Source organism: Corylus avellana, chromosome 7, assembly GCF_965113065.1.
Source record: "Corylus avellana chromosome 7, dhCorAvel1.hap1.2, whole genome shotgun sequence".
NCBI lineage: Eukaryota > Viridiplantae > Streptophyta > Magnoliopsida > Fagales > Betulaceae > Corylus > Corylus avellana.
The window spans coordinates 6,876,981-6,892,462 of NC_142496.1; the positions used below are offsets into that span (position 1 = coordinate 6,876,981).

A 15,482-nucleotide genomic window follows, 5' to 3' on the forward strand; every position below is an offset into this window, starting at 1 on the left:
TCCTATTATATATTGCGGTTGAGAACTTAATAATTTAGACTGTACTTATTGACAAGAGGACAAATACTTGTGGCGGCTCCACATGGCCGTGGCCGCATGGTTCAACAAGACAAGGCACACACGAGTCCACGACAGAAATGTGTTAACGTGTTTAATTAATAAAGATATAAGGTTGGATTTTAGCAATCCAAGAATTTCTTATTTCTTGAAAATTGACGTGTCAATTTATAACATGTATATATATATATATATATATATATATTTTTTGAAGTAACATGTAATTTTTTTTTTTTTTTTTAAAGGAACATGTAATATGTATTGATCATGGAATAATTGTGGAAAAAATGATAACTCTTTTGATAATTAAAAAAAAAAATTATCATTTGATCTAGAATTTAATTGTGACATATTCAAAATCTAATGATAATTTTTACTGTCAGACAAAAAAATTGTACGTTTTTTTTTCTATTCAATATGAAAAAAGAGAAATTACAAGAAAATAAAATACAAAAGAAACAGAGTCATTCTTAAATAATTTGATAATGGATCAAATAAATGACTAACCCATCGAAATAACATGTACGGCCAAATGCGCACTTAATTGTGTGTACGTGTTACATATTTCTAATATTTTTAGAGTTTATACCATGCATTAAGTTGGCATTATATAATCAAAATACATTTTGCTTCTTTTTCTATGTACTATTTAAAATAAATAATAGTGAAAATAAAGGAAAGAGAAAGCATTATTTTATTAAGATAAATGCTACCATAATCCCTTGGGATTCCCTTGGTTTAGAAAACTCTATCGACTCTGTCGGAGAAACTTTTTATGAATTTTTTCTACATTTAAAAGAGAGTATAAAATTTAGGAAATATGTTGTTAGTAGTCATATTTCTTCAAGGCGGAGATGCCCTCCTTACTAGAAATCTACTTTGAAGACGGGGCTAGTAATCAAAGTGAAGTCATAACAGGTAGTCATGCTCAAAGATGCACTTTGTTCTTATTTATTTATATTTTTTTGGTAAAGTTCACATACCATCTCAAACTACTACGCTATTAACAATGTTCTCCCCAGGCTAGCAAAAAGGTAAAAATGGCCCTATAAATTTCTCAATAAGACAACAATTAATGCCCCTATAAATTCAAAATAATAATTTTTTAAGAAAACGAAAAATTTTAATTAGAAAAATGAATTTTTTTTTAAAAAAAAAAAACCGGAATTTTTTTTATTTTCTTTTATTTTTTGAAACGAAAGTTTTCAATTTTTATTAAAAAAAAAATGAAAATTTTTATTTTTTTTCTTATAAAAATGATTTATTGTTATTTTTATTTTAAATTTGGCGGCCAGACCCTTGGATATATATATATATATATATATATATATATATATATATATGTTTGGCTTCTTCTAAAAGTTTTAGTATTTTTTTGTTTTTATTTTACTAATGATAGTTTCGTCATTGAGAAGACGTTAACAATGTTTTTCGTAGTTTAGGGGAGACATTGGCTCACAATTAAAAGTTTGGGAGGAATATTGTCAACTCAATTGACTAGTAGTTTGAGGTGATATGTGAACTTTTCTAACTTTTTTTTTTTTTTTTTTTTTTGCTTTTCGACAAGAGTAATGATATAAGAGAAATATTAGGTCGATGGGAAAGAAGGCCTCCTGGGCTCTGGTTCTTTAATTTTAAAGGCAATAATTGAGCTTTTAGTCATTTTGTCATCAAGCATCTTATGATTTCATCACGGACAGACTTTTGTGTCCGAGCTTGGATGTTGTTCCATCTTTTTAGGAAAGACTTTTGTCTTTTACGGTTCTTCATTCAAATTCTAACCATGCTTTTATCACTTTAATCTTTTTTTCGGCGGTGGTTGTTGTTTTCAAGTAGAGGTTTAAATAAGTTTGGCTTCATTTGTGCTTTTTTTGCTTCTATAACTGCTTTATAGGGCTTTATTGAGAGGAACGGAATACTTGTTTGTCTTATTTCTTACTCTTTGTATGTATTTTTTTACTGTTATTTTTGTTTTGAGTCTACTATTGTGAAACCAACCCCTGTTTTAGTCTTTTATTGTTTAGGATTTCTCATTTTCTCTTCTTTCGGATTAAGAATGAAAAAAACATTTCCTTTGTGTTGAAATATATATAAACTATAAAATAATAAAATAAGAAAAAGAACGGAGAGAGACATATGTGTTAAACTATCAGTTATCTTAAAAGCTTATACTGATAAGAATGAGTAAATTTAATCACTTAATTATTACTTTAATGAACTACATTTTATATATTCATTATCTCTTATATTTGTTTAATTGTCTTAAACTATTACATAGATAATTATTTATAGAGAGATGGTGATAAAATATAAATATTCCGACAAATGAAATGATATATTTTATTTTTTTATTTTTTAATCCGACAAGGATATTAGATAGAGAAGAAAAGTCCAAGGGGAATGAGTCCTAGTCAAGCACGTTGCACGAAAAAAGGAATATAGCGCAAGACAAGACAAGCACGTCCACGTTAGAGTAAGTACTAAGGATAAGTTCATTGCTCTTGATTGATTACACGTTGAATATTATTAATGAAGCAATTAACACGCTAAGCTTTTCTTTCTTTTTCCCCTTTGATTGCGACTTTGACATTGACCACTCGAGAGATGCCCATCTTCTAAGTGTAGCATTAACATATAAAGTAATGATATTATTAAAGTAACGATTAAGTGGTTAAATTTTTTTTTTTTTATTAATTTAATTTTTTGGGATAACTAATAATTTAACATAGTATTAGAACTAACGGTCTTAGAATCGAACCTTAACTCTGTCATTTCATCCCTCATTTCAATTAAATATTTTACGTATTGGCCATTTTAATTAAATCGAACACATGAGGGAGGTGTTAAAAGAGAGTTTGAGTTCACACGTGAGGGAGAGTGTTAAAGTAATAGTTAAGTGATTAAATTTATTTATTTCTATCAGTTTAAACTTTTGGGATAACTGGTAATTTAACACGAATAAAGAAAATTAGAGTACTCTCAAATGTGATGTAACATTTAAAATTACTAATATTCAAAATTTAATAATGATTATCTCAAATTTAATAGTGATTTTAAAAGACACATCATATTTAAGAATACTCTAGTTCTTAGATTTCGAGAGTTAATCCAAGAACAGTGGGATGGGAGTAGGATTTAAGCACAATATATGGAATTTTTCATGAGTAATGTTATTTACTATATCTTCATCTCATCTTCATATCCTTCGACTAACTTATCAATTGTTATAATGTAAATTAAATAATTAAAGTTACTTATTCATATTATATATAAGTTTAAACTTTTGAGACAAGTGTTGATTTTGTATTATATCAAAGCAAAAGTCCTCAGTTAGAACCATGTCTTCGCCATTCACCTTTCATTTCATTAAAAGAGAGTTTGAACTCATAAATAATAAGTAAGGGTGCGTGTTAAAATATAAATTAATCATGTTTTCCTATCGGTGTAAGTGGTGATTTAATAGGAGTGTTCATCAACCTTTGACCTTTTCTTTTATAAACAATGATCGATTGACACTGTTTGTTTGCGACCGCAAAAAGTCCTTTCCAAGTGATTGCGTATCTTGGTTACAAAATAAAATTTGCAGTTTGAAAGTGGAAGAATCACATGCAATGGGCGGGTGTATGCTTGAAATGTCACTCTCATATGTACGTGTGATTCTGGAATAAGTGCGACAGAATATATATATATATATACACCATGTGAATTGATTGATGACCACAAGAAAATTTGAAAATGCTTGCTATTAATGTTAGAGAGGCAACTCACACGAGGGAGAGCTTTTGAAATTGCATTTGAAAAATAGAATTTTTAAGTTAAAACGTGTTTTTTAGTGTTTTGGCTATTTTTAAAATAAAAAGTCAAAGAAGTACTTTTAAATTTTTTTTATCAAACATGCTAACTTTTATTTGGCACAACTTTTTAGGTACTAAAAATATTTTTTAAACTCTATAACCCAAACAGACCAGTATCAAATGAGAAGCTTTTGCGTGTATTATCAAACAAGCAACGGACAAGCGTACTAGCATGAAAGTCATTGCGCTAACAAGCCCATCCTTTTTTAAAAAAAAACTTGTCATAGATCCAATCTAATCTAAATCCATATGCAATATAATCTAAATTGGCTAGGTATTGGTCAAGAATGATGGTTCAATGTGAGTATTATATGTCTTTAAGTGTGGCTCATTTTTCATTTTTAGAGTTTATTTATTAGAATATTAATTAAACGATTAAATCAACTATGTCTTATAAGTTCATGCTTAGAAGATAAGTCGTAAATTCATATAGTATCAAGAGTATTATTGTTCATGTCGTTCACGTCCCATTTCAATTAAGATATATGCTATATACTATTTTTTATCCAATTAGAATCCAACAATGTTGATGTCAAACATTACTTTCAATCAAACATTCTAAACGTTAAGTTGAGCTTACGAGATAAGTAGTGATTAAGATTATCAATTCCAAAGTTTTAACCATTTTTTTTTTTTTTTTGTCTGAAATTGAAAATTTAAATTTACCATTAGACCTAAAATTAATTGTGGTTTTAAAAGTCTACTTCTGATTGACACATTTCAAAGTGTTTGTATTATTGTGTAGGGTAGGAATTTTTATATGGACAGTCTGAAAACAACGTCGTTTTCCAGCATGCGGATCTGAAGAGGCACTGTTTCGATTGGATTCGTCGTCGTTTAACTGGAATCTTCTAATATAGTACATCTACTCTTCCTCATCATTTTTTGCACGAGGAAGATGTGACTACTTAAATGGGTTGATCAACCGGTCGGCCCAAACCAACCGACCTGGCACATCTGTTTCAACCTGGGCCCTTATTTGAGGTTTTTAATTTCATTGGGTTAATCATTTTCGGTCTTCTCCACATGTGGGTAGTTGAAAGTTGAAACAAAGGTTGCATCAAATCTTCATGTAATGTTCGATTTCTTGTCCAATTTTCTTTGCAATCAGCCCCTGAGAATTTCATATATAATTTTTTTTTTTTTTGTATCATTTGTAAGTGGATTTAATTTTTAGCTTTTGTCTAATTCTCTGTGGATAGCAATTTTAAAGATTAGAATTTGTGGCTTTCGCAATTTTTTATTGATTAGATTAGGTAGGGTAAAAAAAAACTCCAAAAGTTATATATATAGTAACTTCTCTGAGTGACTATGAATAGTAACTTTCTTTTGCTTTTGTTGATTCCCGACAACATTGTGCTGAGGAGCTTTTACTATGCTTGGTGGCTTATACTAACAGTTTTTTAGTCACTGTCCAAATTATAATCATCTTGATAGAACGGATCTTACTGGAGTCTCTTCCTTTTTTACTGTTTTACTGGATGATGAAGCTTCAGATGATGTTGGAGAATCGTTCTCTTCATCTTCACCCATCCGGAAAACCTGTAGCATTAGCTCTCTTGCTAATTCCTTCGACTCAGTTTTGGACTTTCCATCTACCAGTATATATATAAATTAAGCTCAGCTCCTCATTCATTCTTTTCACTCTATACCCTTTTTTTTTTTCCTGAGCCACTCTATACCCTTTTGAATATGAAACTTTCCTTCTAAGTTGCCCATGTTTTTGTACCTTCGATTTCCTAGTACATAATTTGCTCAAGGCAAATGGACTTGGGCCAAGAATATAAGGACATGTTTTTACCAAGATACAGTACGCCCGAAAGATCCTTGAAAATTTCATACAACAAGCTAATTAATGAGAAGTATGAGATCAAGTACACATGGCTTATGCTAAAATTTTAATTAAATAATTAAACTTATGGAAAAGTCCACATACTATCCTCAAACTACCACCTAATTGACAATATTCTTCCTAAACTTTTAATTAAGGCAATGTCCCTTCCAAATTATTAAAAAATTGATAATATCCCCCTAAGGCCAAAAAAGACAAAAATGACTCTAAATGTTTATCAATAAGTCAAAAATATTCGAAACAAAAAGGATTTATTTTTTAATTTTTAATTTATTTATTTATTTATTTATTTTTAAATGATATTTTCATCATTAGGGAAGACATTGACAATTTTTGAAAGTTTGAGAGAGACGTTGTTAATTGAGTGATAGTTTGAGGGGGTATGTAAACCTTCTCTTTAAATTTATTATTTTTTATTAGTATTTTCAATATAAATGGAACATAATATCATAATAAAGATCATGCATTCGGTTCCCAAGGAAGTAGCTCTATTAGCTGGGACCACGCCTAATGAAGTAGAGGTAACTAGTTCAAATCTTCCTTCTCCCACTCTTGTGTGGACATGTCAAAAAAAAAAAAAGATCATGCATTCTTATATGGTATCCACTATTAAATGTCTCACGTGTTGAATCGAACAGCTTAAATTTTTATAATAAATGATAAGTTAACAACTTATCCAAGCTTCAAATTTTTATACTACTTGTTTTCGGTACCCAGCCTGTTACGGGTACCAATCTTTCAAATTTTTAAATGACAATTTTGTGCACAGGGTGATCCTAGATAAGTTTAGCATCAGAAGCTTCTCGCATATGTACAAATAGAATAATGCTATCGACATTTTTTTTATATCCTATTTTCATTTTTCTAAAGTTGATATGGTTTTAAAATCATCATTGAATCAAAATTCAATAGTGATCTATCTCAAATCCAATGGTAATTTTAAAAGTCACATCAATTTTAAGAGTATAAAATAAAAATAAAAAGATGGTAACTAGCATTACTCGTACAAATAAGCAACCGACATATGTACATCTTATCACTACAAAAAACACATTTTTTGCTGACCCATGGTTACTGACGTGTCAGACGACCTGACACGTCAGTAAATCTTGCTGACGGGGCTTTCCTGACGTGTTTCGGTCGTGAAGAATGTGGGTGTCAGGAAATCGAAATTCCTGACGTGTCGAAATTGACACGTCAGGAATTACTAACGTGCTGAATTTTCACACGTGAGTAAATCTTCTGACGTGTGAAAATTGACACGTCAGGAAATTCCTCACGTGTCAAAAACTGACACGTCAAGAAATTACTGACGTGTCAATTTTTGACACGTCAATAATTTCCTGACGTGTCAATTTTTGACACGTCAAGAATTTCCTGACGTGTCAAAATTGACACGTCAGTAATTTCCTGACGTGTCAAAAACTGACACGTCAGGAAATTACTGACGTGTCAAAACTGACACGTCAGGAAATTCCTGACGTGTCAAAAATTGACACGTCAGTAATTTCCTGACGTGTCAGTTTTTGACACGTCAGTAATTTGGTTCAAAACGAACCAAATTTGCCGACGTGTCAAAAATTGACACGTCAGTAATTACTGACGTGTCAATTTTTGACACGTCGGCAAATTTGGTTCGTTTTGAACCAGATTTTTTCCCTCCCCCCTATATTTTTTGTGATTTTTTTCAGGACTATACCCGAATTTTGTGTTACGGTTCACCTGATATTCAATCTATCCATCAAAACCATGCAAATAATATACAATTTTTCCATCAAATAACATACATCATATCCATTAACATCAATCACAAACTACCCATCAAAACTAACTTCAACACACCATAATAACACAAATAACATAATATATATACACCAATCACAAATATATATATAAACTAACTTCAACACACCAAAAATGTCACATACTAACATAATATACACAAATACAATTACATCAACTTATACACAACTGTGAATAGCCTCAAATTCTCGACCAGACTAGCGATCATTGACATCCATAGCATCCTCTCGACGATGTCCATTACCTGCAAATGATAAAACAAACAATATTCACCAATAAAACAACCACCAAACAAATAAAATCCACTAACGTTAGATGATAATACAAACAATCATTGAGCCCGAATACAATTATAGAACTTCCATATAGGTTATTAATGTTGGGGGTTCAATGGAAGATATGATAAACACAAAGGGAAAGCGCCCTCCCTAGCATTGAGTGCATTTATATCTATTTATATTTAGAGTTACAAAATTAAGTTTATGAAGAACTGGTCTTGATGATATTGATATGCATGTATTGCTTCGTGCCATGCAGTTATATCCATTTATACGTGCATGAATAACTCTAAATAATTATCTCAACCAGCAAAACTCTAACCCACATCCATCACCAAACCAACCATGATATATAAACCAAATTTAAGCAAGATTTACAACATCATTAATTATTTAGAATGACTACAACAAATCCAAATTCTAAATATATATATATAGGGACAGTTATAAAACTAAATTGACTATTAAAAAAAGTCAGTACCTGATCCACTGTCGACCGACGATCGCACCATCGCAAAGGGTGGGGAAGCATTGTCTGGTGGGGTGTGAAACCGGATCATTTCCTCAAGTTGGCGAAAACGGGCGTCAAACCTTGCCTGACGTTCAGCCTCCTGTTCAGCTGCCTGTCGCGCTACCCGGGCATTGTTCTCAGCCATCTGCTCCGCCACTTGCTGGGCTACCCGCGCATTGTTCTCGGCCAACAACGCATCCATCTCTTCCTTGTGCTTCGCCCTCTCCGCGTCAAGCGCTCTATCAAGTGTGTCTTGTGATATCGTGGAATACCTGACGTTTCCTGACCGTGCCTGTGACGGTGTATAGTATGAGTGTATGGTCCCCCGCACAGGCAGAATATTTGGTCCGGCCATCCGAACCCTACCGGCATACTCAGGCTTATTTCCCATTGCCTGGGCGAATGCGTCGTTTGGCGCCCACCTGACCGTTCCTTCTGTGATGCTAGACGATGCTGCAGGGTCGGTGGGTATAAGCTCATTCATCTTTTCCTGAATGTCACATTAATTATTGAGTCAGTGGGTCGCACAACTGTTAATCGCAAATAATTTATCAAATATACAAGCAAAACAACATATGAAAAGTGAATATCATACACATCTCTCCTTCACAATATCATTCGGATATCCACCGCCCTTCTTCGTGTGTGACTTGACATAATTGTGTGCACGAGTGGGTTGATGGCCCAAACGTTCGGCCTGCATTTAAAATAGGTAATTCATTTATTTTTAAATATATCAATACGATATAATGTTAGATATATATAGGATAAATTACACACGTACCTCCTCATGTGTCAACCTGGCATAGCTCATTGATCCGGTGCAATGTGGTGAATCATTTAATGCTCGCAAGCTCTTCATTTTCGCCGCATACTCCTACACAGTTAACACTTTTAATATGTTAATACCAATACAATTACAATAAATGACAGTACACAACACTAAGAATTTAACTCATGACCTACCCTATTCTCCTGGGTACACCATCTCTCCAATAAGATATCCAGATCGACGGGATTGTACTCGCCTAGCGTCTGTCCCCCCAATCTTGCCCGTATAGTGTCCGGCGTATCTTCCTCCGTAATGGCACATATTTTTTTGAGCTCGTGCCTCCAAGTCCGCAGCTTGGAGCCCATATCCTTAAATGCTTCATTTTTTACTGCTTCCAAGTTGTACTCGGGTGGAACGAAAAAGTATGCCTGCACAAGTTCAACATTGATAAATTAAAAAATAAAATAAAATATGTGTATATGCATTTACTTACTAAACACACATATATATAGCGTACTTAGAGTGTATATATACATATATACATTACTAGTGTTTAACTTATTATTAAAAAACATACCATCAAGGCGTCCCAAATATCCTCCTTGGTACGGTCCGGTACCTTCGACCAATCGTCTGGTATTCGGACGAAATTTCCGCTCCTAACTATGTCTCCGGTCATCCGTCTGAACCGCACGGCACTAAATCCAACGGGCTGGCATGATGCATTGTACTCCAAAATGATCCGTTTGCCGGGGGGGACTCCCGGCCGCCTGTGCGAATCAAGAATGGTAAACACCTCAATAACGGTGTTTCCTTCAGAATCAGTACCTAACAAATTAAAAATTAGTTAGGTAAGTTATTTCGAATTCAATACTAGGTAACAAGTAAATTAAAACCAAATCAACGACATTAAAGTATATACACTTACTTATGATCCGGACCTGCCGAGGGCGTAACCGAGCGTCGGGAGCAGGGTTGGTGGGCTGCGGGTCATCTGTGGCCTGTGCCCCACCTGCCATGTGTTCCTGGGCCTCTGTCTCAGTGTCCTCCAGACCTGCTTTGTAGTTTTTAATAATGTTTAGAATTCTATGAAATTGTAGTTGTAGTTAAATATAATTGATATTGCACCAATATAGTTAGAAACTTTCAATCTTTTGAATCTTTAAAAAAACAGTCGGGCGTACCTGCGCTATGCTGGGTGTAAAGCCGCTCGACATCGCCCCCATAACTCTGTCGTAACTCGCTGTACGGGTACGAATCAACCCGAAACCCGGTTTGGGCCATGCCTGCCCGAGTGTATGGAGCATGGACAGGGGTCTCCCCTTCCATCGTACCTGGAAGAACTGGTCGATATCCTTCCTGTATCCCAAGAAGCTGAGCAACGTCTTGTTGCTCGCTGTCATCAAGTTGGACTGCCGGAGACCCAGGCGACGTAGACTGCCGCACTGCGGACGAGCCCCTGCGTGCTTTCCTCTTCCCCCTTGTACTCATGGTACCCTGTAAAAAACACCACAAACCCAATTAATTTCTTAAACAATGTATGAAATATTTACTACATTAAGTATGCATGAATAATAGTGCTACATGAGATATATATCAGATTTTAGCAAATGCACAGCTTAATTAAGTGTGTTGATGTAATGTGCATGTAGTGAACAACTACCAATCAAAACATAAATATAAAATTAATTATACTACTATACATACGCTTCGGTTGGATCTAAGTCGTGTCTGACGTATTCGATATGATCTTGTAGATCGTGATCAACATTTCTGGGCAAAATAAGAGGCTCACACTCGTGGTAATTGACACATGAATCTTGATGTCCTTCAACCTGACCAACGTCGTATATGTTTCTAGGCTTGGTCCTTACTGCGCAAGCCCAATCTGGGCACCTATCATCTTGTACGTAAAATACCTGGTCAACTTGTGAAGTTAGCACATACGGCTCATCAGAAACCAGGTCTCCCGTGTGGACAAGGTTTTTGAAGTTGACAAGTACTATACCATACTCATCCACCTTGTACCCCTTGTCCCTCGTGTTGTCTGCCCAATCACACCTAAACATAACGTACTTAGTCCTGTCGTAATACTCAACCTCAACTATTTCCGTTAACTTCCCGTAGTACGTGTCGCCATCAAGAGTCGGCACACACACCCCGCTGTTCTGAGTCCTCTTTCCGGCATCAGATGCAATAGTGCGAAACAGCTTGCCGTTAACCACATATCTATTGTATCTGACTGCTGCCTCCCTCGGCCCTCTACAATGCATTACCAATTTGTCACCAAGTTCATTCCTGGATCGCTCGTCCAATCGATCGACCTGTGAATATATTACGTACAATGGAAACGCACGGTTACTAGCTTTAGTTGATTTTAAAAATTGCACGCAAATAACTCCGACAATTGTGATAAGGTAAACATCACATCATTCTTACGTAGTCACGGTACCACTCGCAGAACAAGTCATAATGTTGGGTCTCCAACTGAGCCTCTGTTGTTCGTCCCCTATTGCATGATCGCCTAAGCGTATCTATGTGCATCCTACAATTCGAAATTATGTTAATTATAATTCAATACGAGCAATATTGTCACAAGTTCATTGAGCATGCAATGTACCAACAAAAGATCTCTACTTACATCCGCAATTGATGAAACTCGTCCAAGTTGAACATAATATACCGGTGTATCTGTGTCATTGTGATTCGGTCGAGTCGGACTCGTGTTCCATTTCCCTTTGAACCATCCAGATTTCTTTGTATCCTATTATGAAAGGTTGGTGTATTCTCTAAATATCTCGAACAAAACGTCACCAACTCAGTTGCTATGTAGCCCTCCGCAATGCAGCCCTCGGGAGCCGCTTTGTTGCGCACATTAGATTTGAATACTCCAAGGCTCCTAAATATGAACCAATACATATTTTCAGTTTAGTTAGTACTTGTCATGTATTGGCACCTGAAACCAAAAAATAGAAATATATCCGTAAACAAATTTTACCTCTCTGCCGGATACATCCATCTATACTGTACAGGTCCACCGAGTCGGCATTCACGGATAAGATGCACGACCACATGAACCATGCTCGTAAAGAAGCTGGGGGGGAAAACTTGTTCCATCTTGCACAACGCTGGGGGGGAAAACTTGTTCCATCTTGCACAACGTGATACAGATGTCACACTGTAGTCGGTCAATATCCTGTTCGGTCAATGTTGTTGAACATAGGCACCTGAAGAATGTGGACATCTCAACAAGAGGTCTAACCACATTGCTTGGAAGTGAACCACGCAATGCAATAGGTAGAAGCTGCTGCATCAGTACATGACTGTCATGACTCTTTAACCCCGATATCGTACGGTCCTTAAGTCGTATACAACGAGAAATGTTCGAGGCATATCCGTCGGGCACCCTTACATTTCGTAGCACTTTCAAAAAATGTGTTTTATCATCCTTGGACATCGTGTGGGTAGCTTGTTGATAATAGGTCTTACCATCCTGCGGGTCCACAAATGTATGAAGTGTACGTCTCAAGCCCATTTCTTGCAAATCTAAGCGGGCGGCGTGGTTGTCCTTCGTTTTCCCTGGAATGTCCAGTATTGTACCAAGTATGTTGTCCATGACGTTTTTCTCTATGTGCATAACATCAAGATTATGCCGCAATAAATTATCTTTCCAATACGGCAACCTAAAGAAAATACTTTTCTTCTTCCACACTACATGGCCATTATTCGTCTTCTGCTTTTTTCTTTCTTTTTTCTCAGCCTCCCTTGCCTGACCGGCGTTCTCATCCCCAAACACCATCCCTTCTAATTGGCTTATGACTTCATCTCCACTTGGCACATCAGGGGCACATTCTAGTTCTACGTTGCCGTCAAATGTGCTTTTGTTTCGTCTCCATGGATGATCCATGGGCAAGTATCGCCTGTGCCCCATATAACACCATTTATGGCCATGTTTTAACCATTTTGACCATGTCGAGTTCATACAACACGGACATGCCTTCTCACCCTTGGTAGACCATCCAGACAAATCTGCATATGCTGGGAAGTCATTAATTGTCCACATCAACTGCGCTCGCATAACAAAATTATTTTTCTTTGAGACGTCATATGTGCGAACCCCTACATTCCATAGTTCTTGTAACTCTTCAATTAAGGGTTGAAGGTAGACATCTATATCCATTCCAGGTGAACTTGGGCCCGGGATAATCAATGATAGTATAAAAGATGTGTGTTTCATGCACATCCAAGGAGGCAAGTTGTAGGGTACAACCATTACAGGCCAAGTGCTGTGCGATGTAGTCATATTCCCAAATGGATTAAATCCATCAGAGGTTAGTCCGAGCCTTACATTCCTGCTATCCGCTGAAAACTCCTGATGTAAATTGTCAAATGACTTCCATGCTAAGCCGTCGGCTGGATGCCTCAATACGCCATCCTTAGTGCGGCCTTCTGCATGCCACCTCATAAAGCGTGCTGTATGTTCTGACATAAACAACCTCTGTAGTCGTGGTATGAGTGGAAACCACCGCAACACCTTCACCGGACGTTTCTTGCCCGATGATATGGGTTGACCGTCCTCATCTAAATTGATTGCTTCCGTCCATTTAGATTCTCCACATACGGTACATGAATCCAACTCTTTATTGCCCTTCCAGAATAGCATACAGTCATTACGGCACGCTGGAATCTTCTCATAGCCTAGTCCCATGTCTCGCAAAAACTTTTTCGCCTCATATGTATTAACTGGCAGAGTTTCACTAGTCTCGGGTAGCAACTGATTGATGAACTCTAGGAAAGCCGAGAAAATCGAGTTACTAACTCCACCAACACACTTCAAGTTGTACAGGTGAACAGTGGCACTTAATTTGCTATGTTTTGTCCCAGTATGAAGTGGCTTCTCCGCTTTTTTTAGAAGGGCATAGTACTTTAGTGCATCGCCTTCAGCGGCTTCTTCGGTCACAATTTCCTCACCCCCTTGCACTACGGCCTGAGGCTCACAATTGTCTTCCCTAACTACTTCGTGCATGCCGAATAAATCACGCAACATTCCGTGCATGTCTCCACCCTGATTTGCGGATGCACCCGCATCTGAGGCCGGGCGATTGGAATTAGACCCGGTATCAGGACCCTGTACATGCTTCTCACCGTGATAGAACCAAAGTGTGTATTCCGGCATCATTCCTTTTCCCCCTGTCAAGTGGTCGAATACGAAACCCGGCGGGTGGCGCCGGTTATTTCGACAAACCTTACAAGGGCAATAGATGAATCCATCAAGGGTTCTACAGTTACTAACTGCAAACTCCACAAACATTCTACACCCGTCTCTGTATTCCCTCGTACCCCTAGACTTTGTCATCCAACTCTTGTCCATTTTTATCTACGTACATGAGTTAGGAATAAATACATAAGACTTACAAATTGTATACATACTTTCAAGCACATGCATGTATATAAACATAAACCGATACCTAAATATTTGAACCACATTAGAAATATAAACCTATACATTCTCGTATAGGGTTAAATTGTTTATGTCCAAAAATATATACATATTCATGCGTATCTACATTCAACCGTACTGAAGGGTGTATTTATAACCCTTATCTATTATAATTAATCTACAAAAACCAAATAAAAAAAAAATACTTGATCCAAAATTTAAGCATTTTCTTTGGTGGGGACCCTAAACAAATTAATTATAGCTAGCTTATAACTTATAAGGTTGTTCTAGTACATCTACCGAGCTAGGTTCGTTACGAGGACCCTAAATACAATAAATATAGCTTAAATGTCGTTAGCCTTTGGCATGAATTAGTAGGTGATGACATGCATGGGTCATACAACTCTTTTGTTTGGTGTATTTATTTATTTTGTATATGATATATATAAAGGTTAAAGGAATTTTGAGTGTATTGCAAATATGGCAAATGTTTTGGTAATATATATTTTTGGTTCGGACGTTTCTTGGGTTATTGACACATTAGATTAATTTCTTTCATATTAATCACAATTTTAACAAAATTCCAACTAGTTTTTAGGTAATATAAATTTTAATGCGTTATATTTCAACAAGAACAAGCTATATAAGTTCCTCAAATTAACCAAAATTTTATCCGTTTTGTATGGTTTTTTTTTTTGTTTGAAAAAATAATATATGTGGGATAGAATAAAGTAAGAATCAAATTGAATATATTTTGCAAGTGTTTTAGGTTATGTGTTTAATTATGATTAGATTTGTTAAAAAAACTCAAAACAAAAGTGCGAAAAAATAGTCTAAAAAACAAAGTCATGACTTTTTACTTATTCAATATAGCACGTCTATTTAAGTTTGACAAGGTTTGCACTTTTGCCAACT

At 35.7% G+C, this 15,482-nt stretch overlaps 2 protein-coding genes across 2 annotated transcripts; both read right to left on the reverse strand.

Moving 5' to 3' along the window:
* Nucleotides 1-7,648: 7,648 nt before the first annotated feature.
* LOC148584392 (uncharacterized) lies at nt 7,649-9,046 on the reverse strand. Its single transcript, XM_088517967.1, has 3 exons — nt 8,951-9,046; nt 8,326-8,845; nt 7,649-7,810 (listed from the first exon to the last, which is right to left on the reverse strand). Exons 2-3 carry the CDS (start codon nt 8,837-8,839, stop codon nt 7,764-7,766), a joined length of 561 nt encoding a protein of 186 aa, XP_088374093.1. The 5' UTR covers nt 8,840-8,845; nt 8,951-9,046; the 3' UTR covers nt 7,649-7,763.
* A 1,404-nt stretch (nt 9,047-10,450) lies between these two features.
* LOC148584393 (uncharacterized) lies at nt 10,451-11,400 on the reverse strand. The gene is made up of 2 exons (XM_088518425.1): nt 10,835-11,400; nt 10,451-10,624 (listed from the first exon to the last, which is right to left on the reverse strand). The coding sequence occupies exons 1-2, from the start codon at nt 11,398-11,400 to the stop codon at nt 10,615-10,617; spliced, it is 576 nt and encodes a 191-aa protein (XP_088374551.1). The 3' UTR covers nt 10,451-10,614.
* Between the last annotated feature and the right edge of the window lie 4,082 nt (nt 11,401-15,482).

What these genes read in the sequence shown, in the direction of transcription:
- LOC148584392 (XM_088517967.1), bottom strand. Translation starts at nt 8,839, where the DNA reads ATGAATGAGCTTATACCCACCGACCCTGCAGCATCGTCTAGCATCACA. An exon ending in GTCGGTCGACAGTGGATCAG is followed by an intron (nt 7,811 to 8,325) that starts GTACTGACTTTT and finishes TATCATTTGCAG; the next exon opens with GTAATGGACATCGTCGAGAG.
- LOC148584393 (XM_088518425.1), bottom strand. Translation starts at nt 11,400, where the DNA reads ATGCATTGTAGAGGGCCGAGGGAGGCAGCAGTCAGATACAATAGATAT.